The sequence below is a fragment of the Triticum urartu genome, chromosome 5A, assembly GCF_056163025.1.
Source record: "Triticum urartu cultivar PI428250 chromosome 5A, HENAU_Tu73, whole genome shotgun sequence".
In the NCBI taxonomy this organism is placed as follows: domain Eukaryota; kingdom Viridiplantae; phylum Streptophyta; class Magnoliopsida; order Poales; family Poaceae; genus Triticum; species Triticum urartu.
In genome coordinates, this window is record NC_141877.1 from 639336881 (window position 1) to 639353166 (window position 16286).

General features: G+C 43.8%; 1 protein-coding gene across 1 annotated transcript; it reads left to right on the forward strand.

The window, feature by feature from the left end:
- The first annotated feature begins 9739 nt into the window (after positions 1–9739).
- Positions 9740–13002, forward strand: LOC125511309 (DET1 complexing ubiquitin ligase). Its single transcript, XM_048676646.2, has 4 exons — positions 9740–9959; positions 10510–10567; positions 12496–12557; positions 12664–13002. The coding sequence occupies exons 1-4, from the start codon at positions 9780–9782 to the stop codon at positions 12763–12765; spliced, it is 402 nt and encodes a 133-aa protein (XP_048532603.1). The 5' UTR covers positions 9740–9779; the 3' UTR covers positions 12766–13002.
- Positions 13003–16286: the final 3284 nt, after the last annotated feature.

The window sequence follows — 16286 nt, forward strand, 5'->3', positions numbered from 1 at the left end:
ACTCCCATCATCGACCGCTATCCAGCATGCATCTAGATTATTAAGTTAAAAACAGAGTAACGCCTTAAGCAAGATGACATGATGTAGAGGGATAGTTTCATGCAATATGATAAAAACCCCATCTTGTTATCCTCGATGGCAACGATACAATACGTGCCTTGCTGCCCCTTCTGTCACTGGGAAAGGACACCGCAAGATCGAACCCAAAGCTAAGCACTTCTCCCATGGCAAGAAAAACCAATCTAGTAGGCCAAACCAAACTGATAATTCGAAGAGACTTGCAAAGATAACCAATCATGCATAAAAGAATTAAGAGAAGATTCAAATATTATTCATAGATAGACGTGATCATAAACCCACAATTCATCGGTCTCAACAAACACACCGCAAAGAGAAGATTACATCGAATAGATCTCCACGAGAGAGGGGGAGAACATTGTATTGAGATCCAAAAAGAGAGAAGAAGCCATCTAGCTACTAACTATGGACCCGTAGGTCTGAAGTAAACTACTCACACTTCATCGGAGGGGCTTGGATGATGATGTAGAAGCCCTCCGTGATCGATGCCCCCTCCGGGGGAGCTCCGGAACAGGCCACAAGATGGGATGTCGTGGATACAGAAAGTTGCGGCGGTGGAATTAGGTTTTTGGCTCCGTATCTGATCGTTTGAGGGTACGTGGATATATAAGAGGAAGAATTACGTCGGTGAAGCAATAGGGGGCCCACGAGGCCGGGGGGCGTGCCCTCCACCCTCGTGACCGCCTCGTGTCTTTCTTGACGGAGGGTCCAAGTCTCCTGAGTTCTATTCGGTGAGAAAATCACGTCCCGAAGGTTTCATTCCGTTTTGACTCCGTTTGATATTCCTTTTCTTCGAAACCCTAAAACAGGCAAAAAACAGCAATTCTAGGCTGGGCCTCCGGTTAATAGGTTAGTCCCAAAAATAATATAAAAGTGGATAATGAAGCCCAATAATGTCCAAAATAGTAGATAATATAGCATGGAGCAATCAAAAATTATAGATACGGTGGAGACGTATCACCAGGCACCTTTGAACAGGTCTGCCAAGCCCTCCATACTTTTTGGAGGGGTATCAGATGACCATAAAGCATTCACCATACTTTTCATGGCTTTTCGGGCCCAAGCATGTACCACGGACAGTTCCTTCAGCACGTCAACTTGAAATCCAGATACTTCTTCCTCCGTTCGACCAGTCAACAGGCCTGCGGCAACAGAGTCATGACATTCCGAATTAAGGGATTACACATGAGCACCTAGGATGGTTCTAAATAAGAGAGGAAGACATATCGAACATGCCACCTTTCAGCTTCTCATTTTCCTTCTGAGCGGCCAAGAACTGAGCCTTTAAGCTCTCTATCTCTTCGGATAGTTCGTCTTTTCCCCATCGTGTTTATTCTTCCCGGATGCACTCATTGCAACCTTTTTCATTTCCGCCAACTCGATGGTGACAGCACTTAACAGTGTCGGATTCACTTCTAGCTCCTGGGATAGCGCGGTATTTTTCTCTTTGAGAACCTGCGGGTCATAGCGATCCTTAAATAGGTTTACCTCAATGCTTCAAGTCTCGGGGGCTACTGGCACATGACTATCAAAAATTGCGTAAACTTTTACCTGTATATCCTTCGAGAACGGCTGAATGACTCCGGCAAGTCCGTTTCGAGCGGCTCGGAGATACGCATCCACCAAACTGAGTGCGGTAAACTCTTGTTCGGAAAAGATCGAAGCTTGCATAGCCTCTTTTAATCAACGATGATTCATCACGCTCTCCACTTCGGAATTTGTGACGGATACGTCATCCGAATCTTCTTGAGAAGGCGGAATTGGCATTGCATCGGCTCGCGCCCTAGTTGGCGAGTCGGGCGCCGGATCAGTAGCCATTCGGCTAATCGGGTGTTTTCCCACCGTCTGCTGCATACTCCTCCTGATGTCAAGGATAAAAGGAGACTTTTAACAATCCGGACTTACGCGTAGGCATGTCTTAAACAAGCTTACCTCTTGGAAGACTGTGAGGCCTCTGCGGCACTCCCGGACCCTTTTCGTTTCGAATGACGGCCTTGTGTAGGGGCCGCCCTTGAGGAGGTACGGTGCCTAGAGCGCTGATCCTATTAAAATCCGGATCAGTATAAACAGATAGAAATGCATATAATGATTTCCTTTTAAGAACCCTCCGAATACTCACGATACAGAAGGGATAGAGGCCGGGGTAGTCGGCGGTGATAGCCACTTCTGAGCCGTCAAGGCTCGCTTGATAAAATACCCCGTCGTCAAACTCTATATATATGTCCGGGTCCTCGCAAAAGCCGGGGTCTTTATCACGGTTATGATCCTCTGGTTGGGGAGCGGGACAGTGGACGTCCTCGGTCATCTTCCTCCATGACTGTTTGTGGCAACAAAGGGCAAGTTTGATTAGTGTCTGCACTGTTCAAGAACTCGGCCGAGTTACCATTTAAATGCCCATTTAATCGCTACTCGGTGCCTAACTGAGGCGAGTAGCACTTACTCGTTTCATTAAATGGTCAAGCCGATTAACTGGCATTTAATCGGTTGTCAGGCGATTAGCTGGTTGTCAAACCGATTAATCGGTGATGGGTCAGGTAACTGAAGCGGCATCCATAAAAAAAGGGGGTAAGTGAAGCGACAATCCAGGCCATTATGAGTTGTGATAACTATTTGAGTATTTGTGGTCAGTGAACCTTATTACATATTATGCTATTTGTGTTGAACCTTGTAGTGAATTATTCCATGTTCACATGTGTGGCTCCTATTTATCTTGTTATGTGTGGCTGCATATTGCCAAGTTGTGTGGCTGTCATTTTAATTTATCTTGTCATGTCTCATGTGTGGCTTCTTGTTGTCACATGTATTGCTGTCATTTAATCATTTATCTTGACAATGACAAGTTTAGAGCATATACAAATGCATGTCTATCATCAATTCTGTAGGTTTGTTGCCTTCTTGTTTGGATGCATCATGATCAAACCATCCAGGTAACAATTCTACCTCTTGTCCATGCTTTTTATAGGCCTACGAGCTACGACATTATATTTTAGTATAAATGTATAATGCGTAGCTATGAGCATTGGATTATGTGGTGTACAATACGTGAAAAACTAGTTACATGTTGCCAATATATTCTCATGTGCAGCCGATTAATGATTGACCGATTAGTTCAGTTAAATGGACGATTAACCGATTAATCGCTAATCAGTAGTCGACCGAGCAGTTACCAGTTACCGAGTTCCCGAACAATGAGTGTCTGTAACGATAATAAAGTAAAACACAGATAATCGAGATCTTACCCATTCAAAAGGGTTGTACATGGAATAACCCTCCCGGCAGTTTAACTGGAGAAAATCTTCTTTCTCGCCCTTATACAGCTTGGCCAACATTGTGGCTAGTTCGGCTGGGGTATCTGGACCCTTCCATTTGTAACGGGACATGTCGTCTTCTTTGTTGTAACACCATAAGGGAGTTACTCTGGATTGGAGAGGCTGAACGCACCTCTTTATTGCGATCGCCATGACCTCAACTGTCGAGAGTTCAGGATGGGCTAGCAACCTGACCTTGCTGACCATCCTCTTTATCTTCGCGCTGTCCTCTTCCTTGGGACTTCGGGGACGCCAGTTGAGGCACTTATTTAAAGGAGCACTGGAAAATTCAGGGAGACCGTGCCAAACTGGGTCCGGCAGCGGAACGTCGTCTATGTAGAACCATTCCGAAGACCATTGTGGGTATACCTCTTTGGGAGTTCCTATGAGGTATCCGGATCCGGCTATACGCCATACTTCGGCACCGCCCACTTAAAATATGGAACCTCCTCGATGGCGGGGAACAAGGCAAAAGAACTTCCTCCATAATTCAAAATGAGCCTCGATGCCTAAGAATATCTCGCAGAGGGCAACGAAACCTGGGATGTGTAGAATCGAACCTGGGGTGAGGTTGTGTAGTTGGATGCCGTAAAATTTCAATGACCCCTGAGGAAGGGATGGATCGGAAATTCCCGCAACCAGAATGGGACGAAGCACACCCTCTCCTCCTTATTGGGGTTGGGGAAGTTCTCAGCCATCGCACCGTTGCCGGTTGAGTACAATACCGCTCGAACAGAGACTAGATCCGCGAGGGGAAGGTAACCCTGCGTCTGGAGTCGGCTCAGCTGAAGATGAGGCACGGAGCAACTCTGCCAATCACCCTCTTGAGGGCCATGGGGGCACGAAGAGGAGCCTGGGGCACTGGCCATGATGGAAGGGTTTGTTCGTGGCTAAAACTTGGCAGTTTTCCTTTTTGTGTGATGTGGAATGGCATAAGGGGATCTACATCCCCTTATATAGATGCCATTCGAGCGTGGTGAGGGGCCTCTTTGCAAAAAAGCATGGACCGTTCATATTCGCACGGCGCATGGAAATCAAAGCGACAACAGGGAGGAAGCATAAGAGGCAAGAGCGTCAAGGTCACGGCCAGACTATCATTGGTCCGAAGTATAATGAAGAACCCACCTTGCAAAGCCGAAGACGGAATCTGGATACTACGTCGGCATTGAAGGATAGTTCGGGGGCTACTGAGGGAGTCCTGGATTAAGGGGTCCTCAGGTATCCGGCCCGTGTATTATGGGCTGGACTGATAGGCCATGAAGATAAAGAGTAAAAGGCTTTCCCCTCGTGTCCGGATGGGATTCTCCTTTGCGTGGATGGCAAGATTGGCGTCCGGATGTATAGATTCCTTCTTCTGTAAACCGACTCCGTACAACCCTAGGCCCCTCCGGTGTCTATATAAACCAGAGGGTTTAGTCCGTAGGGGCAATGAGAATTCATATAGGCTAGACATCTAGGGTTTAGCCATTACGATCTCGAGGTAGATCAACTCTTATAACCCCTATACTCGTCAAAGTCAATCAAGCAGGAAGTAGGGTTTTACCTCTATCGAGAGGGCCCGAACCTGGGTAAACATCGTGTCCCCTTTGTCTCCTGTTACCTTCGATCCTCGGACGCACAGTTCGGGACCCCCTACCCGAGATTGGCTGGTTTTGACACCGACACCCACCTCCACCTCCAACTCACCATCCCTCTCCTCCCCATTGTCTCTTACCTTGTACCTCATCTCCTCCGACGGGATGCCGACGCCGACGCCTTCTATCCCCAAGTCCGCGACACCTCTTCTCCCCCCTTTTCTGATGCACCAAACCCTCCGCCCACCACCTCCATTTCTCCCCTACCCCATCTTCTCTAACACCAACTTCAGCAAGGACGCCACCGGTGTCGCCCCCCCCTCCCCCCCACCCCCCGCCCTCGATTCCACGACGCCTCTCATGCAGCAGCCCCGCCGCACACCTGCACCCCATCAATGCTCCACGCCTGACCAATCCAAGTGAGCCACTTCCCGAGGATTGATCTACAAAGAATTATTGGCGTGTAGTACAAGGTATGAATCAAGTGCAATTTCGTGGTTGTATGGTTCTAAAGTTTTTAGCCATGAAATTACTTCCCATGTATGGTTCTGAAGTATTTAGGGAGAACTTTTAGAAAAATAACTTAGATACTTGCTTTAGTGTTCATGATATTTTTGTAAAAGCATCATACATGTGTTTAGCATTATTTATTGGTAGTTCTCTTTGTTACCCCCTTTGTTCAAATTTTTTGGATGATGCCTACAACAAGTCTCTTTGTCATTGATGCCCCTCCTTTGCTTGGTAGCTCTACATCCATTGTTTCGGCTCACGTCCCAAATAATTATTTCCTTAGGCCCTGTTTGGTTCAGCTTTTATCGACGGATTCCGCTGCCGCGCAGTAGAATTTGAACCAAAGGGTGAACCCAGCAGAATCCGATTCCAGAAATCCGCTGCCAAAATCTGAACCAAAAGCGGAAGCAATCCAGGACGTGCTTTCCAAAATCTGATTCCGCTGTGGGCCAAAATCTGAAAAGGCTGTATCAGCTGGTTTGCCAAATGACCGACATCTTTTTCACATCAGATTTTCCACAGCTGTTTTCCCACAACAGATTTTTCACAGCTGCTTTTAGAAATCCACAGCCGAACCAAACAGGACCTTAGTGTTTGTTATCGGTATCTTTTTTTTGTTGCAGTGACATCGTTAATGTAAGCAAGTTACAAGAAGTCCAGTACTATTTGTGTGTGTGTGTGTGTACATGTGCACTCAGCCCTTCTATATTCACATGATTTCAAAGCATGTTTTACTGTGATTTTGTTTCTTTACTCGGTGGAAATATACTGCAAGTGTTGTTCATTTACTTGCTTTGTTTAAATATACTACCACCCTCAACAGGCTCATTCTTTTTTCCTTTGTCTGAGTATAAACGAGACAATTATGTATGGAGTAGTGGTTGTATGACCTGATGTAATTTTAGGTGAGCAGATAGATGAAGCGTAAACCCCGAGATCATTATTGTTGGCACATATGTTTTGAGCAGACAACTAAAAGAAGGGTATACTATGCTCGACAAATGATTCCATGGCCTGATAGATGACTAAGGTATGTAACTAATTAAATGGAAAGTTGTGTGAGTTATATTTGGAATTTTTCTTCTCTTCATGGTGGCGTTGTATACTGATTCATTTTTGTTGTGCATATTTGGTAGAGCATTCAGTTAAACACTTCTACTTTGTTATTGTTTCTCCTAAAACCATATATAAGCGTGCGCTCAGGCTAGTATGTATGTTATTTGGATATATTATTGTCTGCCATTTCTCTTCACATTTAAGTCTGGCGTGCCTAATATACTGGCACGGAATGATCAATGTTGACTTCCTGGATGGGCTGTAGCCGAATAGCTTGTTTGCTTTTTACAACCTTTCCAAGGAAAGAAGTAGTTATGTTGCAGCAGTTCTAAGGCTGGACATGATGTTTGTATTGGAGATCATTGGATGCGCTGGACTGCTGGTGATTTGGAAGATACGATGTGAGTGCATTCTTCACATCTTTCACAATTCAAAGTTATCAGTTGTGACCCTTGCACGCCTTGCAATTAACGAAGCCAGTGTTGGAAGGACGCTGGCGCATGTCACATAATTTTGCATAGTAGTCGAGCTTAGTGAGCCTTGATCATTCTGTTTGTACTTTTATATACTCTCTTATCTACGCAAGTTCTATATCAAGTGTTTTTATTTAGTGTTTTGTTTTTTCATGTGAGTTCTCTGGGTGTGATATGTTTGTGTAACCATAATACACTTCGCAAATTATTATTATTATTATTATTATTATTATTATTATTATTATTATTATTATTATTTGTAATATTCTCTGATGCATGATCTATGTCCCCTCGATATAGGATAATGGGAGCATTGAGAAAGGTGGGTATGGAGAACAAGAAGTCTTCTTGTGAGATGAAGATGGATAAGAAATGTTTGGCTTTGATGACGAGGTTTATTGATTGGAAATCATATGTTTGATTGTGCTCGATATGCACCTATCAACAATATAGCATCGCTTCGACCAATGTCTCGTTACATTTTTTGTTGTCCGTAGCACCATACGGTTCCTGAATATGTCTTGGCATTCTTTTTATTGTCCATAGCATCGCATGGTTCCTGACTATAACTTAAATTGACAAAATCTTGTGTGATCTCGTAGCGTAGCACGGGCATCTTACTAGTATTAAAAACCAATAAAAAATATCATGTACAAAGATATTGACCATGCATTAAAACAAAGTTGATCTTGCATTTGGAAAAAAATGTTGACAAAAGCATTTGAAAAATGTTAAATGTTCATAGATAAAATGTTGACCATGTATTAGAAAAAATTTAACCAAGCATTGGAAAAATTTTAAATTGTGTATGTATAGGAAAAATGTTGAACATGTATTAAAAAATGTTAATCTTGTATTTGAAAAATGTTAATAAAGCATTTGAAATTTTTAAAAATGTGTATAAAAAATGTTGACTATGTATTACAAAAATGTTAAACTTGTATTGAAAAATGTTAAACCTGTATTAGAAAAATGTTATTGACATATACAAAAAAAATTAGAATGCAAACCAAAAGAAACAAAGAAAACCAAAAAAATGAAAACCAGAAAAGAAACAAAATAAACCAAAACAAGAAACTGGAAAATTAAGCCAAAGAAACCAATGAAAAAAGATTCAAAAGGAATTAAAAAAACAAAAAGGAAGAAAAGGAAACAGCAGAAAAACAAAAAAGCCAAAGAAAACCGAGTGAAATAGAGGAAATGGAGAAAGAAAAGAAAAAAGGAAAACAAAAAAACGGCTCTTTTCCCACTTCCGGAAGGATACACCTGACTTATTGAACACAAACTCTATGGACGGTCACTGGCTAACATTGCCACCGAGCAATCATGAGATCCCAGGTTCAATCCCTTGCGTGCCCCCCTTTTTTTACTCAAAATTTTGCAAATATTTGCGCTGGCGGGCTGGCCCGATTAGGCGCGTGCTCCATTTCTTACTCGTTTTTATTTGTAAATATTTGCGCCAGTGGGCCGGCCTGATTAGGCGTGACGCTTCAACGAGAGAAGCTTCGGTCTCGCTGAATGCAAGAAAAATAGTCCTCACGCCTCAGGCGGAGCCTCTCTATTTGATACCCACGGGCTTCCAATAGAAGATCTCTTGTTTCCAGGTCAAGTTAGACAAAAACACAGAAAATAAAACCAGAAAAATCCAACTTTTCAGCGAAATCACTAGTTGAAGAATACTCCTTGCAAGTATCATCCCATCTCCTTAGGTTGTGACAAGTGACGCGCTGCATGTGTGTCACTTGTCGTAACCTGGAAGTTTTCTCTTTTTTCATAGATCTGTTTATTCAAAACATTTTATCTCTTAAACCGTGCGTCCAAATCTCGAACTGTTTTCACTGTTGGATTCCTCATGTTGAGATCTTCAAAACTACATCCTATATTGATATGCTTTGATGAACTTTTTTTTATAAAAAAACTGGACAAAAAGCAGAAACCGGGAGCATGGTTTTTTTCTCTTTCCGAAAGAGCCACAGCAATGCCTCCCGCAAAAATACAAATGTGCCTCTCGCGAAAGCAAAACCGCGTCTCTCACGAAAGAAAAAAAAAACAAAAATCACATTTTTTTTCATCTCTGAGAGGCACGGCTATGCCTCTCGTGAAGATAAAATTGTGCCTCTCGCGAAAACAAAACCGTGCCTCTCGTGAAAGAAACAAAAAACAAAAGACACATTTCTTTTTCATTTTTGAGAGGCACGGCCGTGCCTCTTGTGAAAGCAAAATCATGTCTCTCGCGGAAGTAAAATCGTGCCTCTCGCGGAAGAAAACAAAAGGCACGGCCGTGCCTCTCGTGGAAGCAAAACCGTGCCTTTCATGAAAGAAAAAAACATTTTTTCATGCAAATTTTTTGGAACATTTTTTCCCAAAAGCTAAGGAAGACCCATGAAAACTCGAAAAGTTGAAAAAAAACGTTTAAAAAGCCGAAAATGCATGCGAAAAAATAAAAAATAAAATTCGAAGGGAACGTCCAGAGCGTGACATGTGGCAGTGATCATTGCAAGGCTTCCGAAGAAGTGCTCGTTAATTAGTTGCTCCCAACTTTGAGTGAACGAACAAAAGAAAAAACAATAGCAAAAGAAACGAAGCAGCCGCGAACTGGGCTGGGCCATCTTTGGGCTTCATAATGAAGCCTGGGATGAGTGGGCCATAATAAAGCCTGGGATGAGTGGGCCGAAGCGGTGAAGACATGTTTCCGTGTCTCGACTCCCGACGACTTCTTTCTTGGCGTGGTCCATTACGCTGCTGACACATGTCTTGCTGTCGCCCCTCAAAGAAAAAACATGTCTGCTCTCTGCTACCAACTGTCGGCAAAGAGAGCCTGGCCGGAGCGAGCGACGGCACAGACATCGCGGTCGCGGACGGCGGCAGCGGCGATGGGAAGCCCGCTGGGCAGCTGGCCGAGCCACAACCCGCAGAACTTCAGCCAGCTCGTCCCGGCCGATCCCTCCGCCCAGCCCACGGTCGGTCAGCTCCCCTCCCCTCCCCTCCCTCTCCGTGGCAGCTCAGTTGTCTCTTCGTCCTGTCCTGCCTCGTACCACACTGCTAGCGAATCCTAGGTATGCTCGAGCCTCGATTCGGACGGCACCTGCCTGAGCCAGGAATCAGGAGTTACTCGTACCGTGCGTGCGTCTCCACTGGAATCGTAGTACAGATGCCTAAGATTGTACCTGTCTGTTGATTCAAGCCCAACTGTCGAGCGATTGGATCATATTCACAGGGATCTTGCAGAATGAAACAAGCATTTTGGGTTAGGTCCCTTCTGGTCATGGTTATGGTGGTTGTTGCTGTGTGTACTGCAGGTCATATGTTCAGTTGATGTGGTGCTAGGTATACTAGTTTTCCTGTGCTTCTTGTCACAATGGTGTAGAATTCAGAAAGAGAAAAGGCAGACCGAAAGAAAAGAAAAAACACAGAATATGATGCTGGCACTTATAATGTTGCAAGTGTATTAGTATTTGGTTGACATGGCGCTAATGCTGATCCTCACTCTTTGTGTTTGTTTCTCACCAGAATGTCTCACCAACAACATACATTGCAGCACATAGGACAGATCCACCTCCCGATCAAGGTAATCTCTGCCCATATTCATTCAATCAATGCCTTTTTGCTGCTTCTCCGTTCTGCAAATTTAACCTGCCTGGTTTCCCCTTTACTTTTTGCGGGTGATTGAATGTATGCTCCTTCGCACTGCGTCAAATTCTCTATATAATACTACTCCCCATGGAAAAATAGGTTTCAGCAACTTTTTGATCTGAACTAAAAGCTGTGTAGGCAGATGGATATCTTTTCTTTCAGGAGGGCATCATGTTTAGCCATGAGAGGCCAAGCACCAATAATGTGCAGCCTTTGGATGTGGCCATAATGATCCAAGAGGAGATAGTGCAGTGGCCATGGGCATATGCCTTCTCCCATGATCCTGGGCACAGTCGCAGGGACACCCTAGCTTGTTTGGGTTTTACATTTTGCCCTTTATTATATTTCTTTACAGAAGGAGTACTTGGTTTAATTTCAATCTATAATGGCAGAGCACCTCCCTTTAACTAAATCAGATAGTCCCAGGGATGTCGTGCATTTCATACGGGTCTGTAGGTTGCACTGATATGAATTCTTAGTCTACGAGTTAGCTTTTCTCTTGGGAGCATGAGGAACAGGAAGACGATATTTAGTTAAGAAGGGCTTAAAGGGCCAGGACATAACAGTGATGTCAGACTTACATTCTTTACACCCTCAAGGTAGATTCTTTAAGGTTCCCTTCAAGTTTAATTCTTAGGGAACTCCTATTAAGAGTGCCTTCGACAAGGAGATATTGTAGTGCTTGGTCCTTGAGAGGAATTGTTTGAGTTGAGTGAAAGGGGCAAGCAGTATGAATCAAGAAAATAGGTGGGTTTTCGGTTCATAGGCTTATGGGCCATTTGTCTGGTGCCTAATGAAAAATTTACCAGGCGAGGTTGAATTATCAAAAATCCTGACATGTCGGCCCAGCTGGTGAGTGAAAACTGTTTTTAGATGATTTCATCGATTGAAACCAGAGTAAAACAGAGTCTTGTTCAAAACAGACATCCAGGTGTAAATCCTCACAGAAAGGTTTTACCAAAATCTAAAGACAAGAAGAAAGTAAAAGTTGTAAAACTCTAGCATGAAGGACACACTGAAAGATAAACACTGCAACGGAGAGAGATGGTCATGGTCTATGCAAAGATCAGAGTGCCACCAGACGCGCAGCAACAGGAGCTGTTCTGGCCTTCTCCGTTGGCGTTGCCTCCGGTAGCGGCGACCAGCAGTTCACCTCCAGTGTTGAGACAGGAGTCAAGATGCTCTGTTTTGTCCTCAGCTTGTCATTCGATGGTGATGGAGGCTCATGTCAGTGAAAACTTTATTGCATACTCCTAATGAACTCTACAAAGAAAGGTTAATATAAATTAAAAAAAAGCATATATGATTGTTTTCCATTCAAAAATAGGATGTTTTTAAGCGCAGAATGCAATGACCGAGCAAACACCTGCTATATTACATGCCCTTTTTAGGCGCTGCGAGCATATATGTGAAGAAGTTATTAGCTACTAACATTGGGGAATACACAAGAACAAAAATCATCTGAATAGACCCTTAACACTGAACTTGGTAGTTTCAGAGTTGTGCCACAACTTTTGGTTGACTGAAATGCACTGAAGGCTTGCTTCATTTGGCTCATTACAGGGATCGAGCCGCTTCCTTTTTTGCCAGCTTCTGCGATACGTATTTCGTATGAACTCCCTGTGTGGCAAATTATTCCTCTGGCAGATAGATTTGTTACGAATCGCTAATGAAACTAACTGCTAGTTGTGCGTTGTGCATATCTAGTTGAGTATGTACATTAGTTTATATATACGTACACATGTAACATGTTGAAAAGTCAAATTAATTTGCCATGGAGGTGCATCCATTCGCACCGAACCACTTTTCTATCACCTTTTCTGTGGTAATTTTGTTACTGACCGGTGATCCCTGGAACTGCAGTGATCACGACGGAGCCCAGGAACATCCTGTTGAGGCATTTCTACCAGAACTCGGAGAACAAGGTGAGCTATACCACTAGCAGGACCTCCCTGATGAAGGAAGAAGAGATAGACCAACAAGGCAACCCAGTGTTGCTAACACCGCGTGTTTATTTATGTGTGTGTGCAGCCGAGGCCGAAGAGGGCCGCCCCGGAGAGTGCTGCCCTGCGCAACGGCAAGCAGGCGCGGAGCCCCGCTGAGGGCGGAAGCCAGTCGAGCACGAGAAGCTGAGTCATCTCTGAATCTCTGCCGGTGATGGCCGGTCATACAACTCCGTCCTCATTTGTTTGAGCTTGGGAAAGGTGTGTTTGCCGCCGCAGCCTTCTTTCTCCTTTGTGTAGGTAATAATAATGTGGCCTGGCCGCACCAGCACACCAACTTGTACTCGCTCGTGGTTTGTATATTTGGATTGGATGATTTCCCTGTTTTGGCGACTGAATGAATAATTGATGTGATGTGATGTGATTATCGGTCGCTGAACCAGCTTTTCCGGTGGTCATCGTGATTATCCCATGCATCTAGCATCATTCGCGTGTCGGATTGCATCAGCATCGTCGTCAATCATTGGTGATGGCGCTTCCGTGTCCGCCGCCCGCGTTCTCTCCCGTGAGGAGAAGACGAGACGGCGACGCGGCCGTTTTGTCCCGCGTATTTATCTGTTGCGAATGGCGGTACCGGTTGGTCCGGGAGGGAGGGCGCGCGGGGTCGCTGTCGGGTGGGACAGGGACATGCAGGGCGCGCGCTCCAGCTAGGCGGACGGACAGCCGCGTGAACCGTGCTGCTGCTGCTGCTGCTGTGCGTGTCTGCCGACGCTCGCTCCGTCGCCGTCTCGCCGGAGCCGGCCGTCAAGCCACCCGGGGGAGCGAGCGCCAACGTGAGCCCCGGCCGACGCGACGGGCAGACTGGCATGGGTGGTGGTGGTGGTGGAATGTAGCCGCGAGCCGGACGCGGGTTAAGGCAGGACCGGGCGAACGCGTAGCTTATAGCTAGCTGCCAGGAGGCTCCGCATCCACATCCTCCAGCCAGCCCAGCCCAGACAGGTTCCACTTCCATGTGGCGCTGCCGCCGTCGCCGTCAGTCCCCGGCGGAGGAGGAGGATCCAGCTCGCGCCAATCCATGAGACTGATTGACTGACGGTTCCGGGTGGTCTCTCTCGGCCACCTGCAGTTTTACACGCGCACGCGTAATCGTGTCGGCAGGCAGAGGACGGCTCAGGCCTTTTCTAGTACAATGCAAGGTGTTTAGGAAAGATGTTTAGAAAAATAAATTAGGTTTTTATTCTCATACTCTCTTCGTTCCAAATCATTTAAATATTTTGAACTAAAACCATCACGAGTAATTTGGAACGGAAGAAGTACTTATTTGTATAGGATGAACGCTTAATTAGGCATCCCTTCTGTAAAAATAAATATTTGTGATAAAAAAACTCGATTTATTTTACTAAACACCTCCCCGGGCGTCACAAGGTGGTCGTTTCAGCAGCAAGACGATGCCAACAGGGTCGGGTCGTGTCCAAAACGGCGGAAATTATTGGAAACCCAAATGGCTAGGGACTGACAGTCCACCCAGACCCAGTGTTGCCCTTCCATGTTCTGTCTCTGCCAGCCATCTCTTTTGTCTCTTCCCTTCTCGACCCGGTCAGGGCAGGCCAGGTCACTCATATCCCTCCAAGCCGTTTTCTTGGACGCTTGCTTCCGCACACACCACACAATAATTTTATACTCATACTTCTCTGAGTGAATGCACGACTGCAGTGCTCGGCAGCTCACACACAGCACAGCACAGAGCTAGCCGTTGATGATCAACCAAAGGGACGTCAAAACTCAAGAAACCCAATAACAGGGCAGCAACGGTGCGGCAACAGCTCAGCCACTCGCGTGGCCGGCCACGCCGATCATCACCGGCTGCTGCTGCCAGCTTATCATCTCTGTCAGCGATCAACCGTCCCTAATTTAACAAGGAAACGCAAGGTCCCAGCCACCATTCATTCTTCCATCATCTACACTTACAAAGCACACTTTAGATACATATCAGCTAACTGAGTTTCAAGTTTTGGGTCCGTCGATTTTTTTGACTGTTGATTGCTGCTCCAAGATTCGTGCTAGTTGTTTTTTTTCTTGCTGTGTGCTGTGTCCTGTATTGGGCTGGACGTTTTTTGATTGACCCCTATTTTGGGTCAGTCGATTTCTTGGTAGGCTGAAGTCTGTTACATGTTTTCTTATTAGGTTGTTTGCGTGTGTTTTTACTTTTGTTTTTTGTCGGTTTTTATGGGTATATTTTGAATGTTGGGCGAATATAAAATATATACACGTAAGTAATGTATAATGTGTGTGTAAATTGTAATTCTGTGAAAGATGCACTATTATGTGCCACTATTCATTTGTTCTTAGATTTTGTTTTTGCAAAAGTTCCACCTTTATATGCTTATTCTTGTATATTTTTAAAAAGCACATTTTTTATGTATATTTCACGCAAGTTTTGTCAGTGTTTGTTTTAGATTATTTTTTTCCCATTTTCTTTGTTCTTAAATGGTAATACCAATGCCATATATTCATTCTTTCTTTTGTGGGTATTTTTTCTTTATTTTTTATTCCAGATCTTTGTGTGTTTTAGCTTTTTTTAGTTTTTCTTCTTTATACGTTTTTTGGATGTTGAGTGTGTGTAAATATATGCACACAAGTACTACATGTATACATTATATTAGAGTATGGAAATTTCACTACTATATGTTTCTTCTTACATATTATAAAAACTGCAATTTTTGTACTGATCTTGACAAAATTTTAGTTTTAAGTTATTATTTCACTTCCTCTCTTATTTAAGGGTAATACCAATGACACTAATTCATTCCTTCTTTGAAACCTATTTTTTATGTAAATTCTACTAGTATATGTTAGTTCTTGCATAGCTACAAAAAGTGCAATTTATGTGTAAATTATGTGCAAATTTACCATGATTTATTATTTTCATTCATTTCTTCCTAAAGGGTGGTACCAATGCCACTACTTCATTCTTTTTTAGAAAATGTTATTTTGTGTGTGTTTAAATAAGTATACACACAAGTACTATACAACATGTGTGTAAATTATAGTAGAGTGCAAAATTGCAATATTATATGTTCGTTCTTTCCATATTACTAAAAGTGCAATTTCAGTGCAAACTTTATTATTTTATTTTGTTTTAGTTTTTTTCACTTTCTTTCTTCTTAAAGGGTTTCATTCTTCCATAGAAAACTTTATTGTTTTGATTTTGATTATGTTTTTCTTTTATTTCTTTAGAGGCAATACCATTCTCATTCCACTAGTATATTTTTTATTTTGTTTTTTGTTTTTAGGGTCCAAGCCAGGCTGTAAAAAACTAAGCACCTATCAAATAATTGCCCTCATAACAAGGATAAACACTCGCTCAATTTTAATGTAATGTGTGTGCGATTCATACCATTGTCTAAAAATTCCATTATTATATCACTACTGGAATTAGCTTATTTGTCGTCAGCCAATTCTTTGCCGTCCGCTGGCTGACGGCAAAGAAGGTCTTTGCCGTCTGCTTATAGAAAACGGACGGTAAGAACTGGCTGATGGCAAAGAAGGTCTTTGCCATCAGCCAATTATTTGTTGTCCGAATCTTTGCCGTCAGCTCGCAGACGACAAAGATAGAGGTGGTCCCCACTAACGAGCTGATTAAAAAAACTTAACGGCCCTCCTCTTTGTCGTCTGCTAGCGGATGGCAAAGACAAACAAAGCGGACGGCAA

Excerpts from the sequence above, each read along its gene's own strand:
- LOC125511309 (XM_048676646.2), top strand. The coding sequence starts at position 9,780 with ATGTCTGCTCTCTGCTACCAACTGTCGGCAAAGAGAGCCTGGCCGGAG. Across the intron at positions 10,568-12,495 it reads AGATCCACCTCCCGATCAAG|TGATCACGACGGAGCCCAGG; the intron begins GTAATCTCTGCC and ends CTGGAACTGCAG. Across the intron at positions 12,558-12,663 it reads ACCAGAACTCGGAGAACAAG|CCGAGGCCGAAGAGGGCCGC; the intron begins GTGAGCTATACC and ends GTGTGTGTGCAG.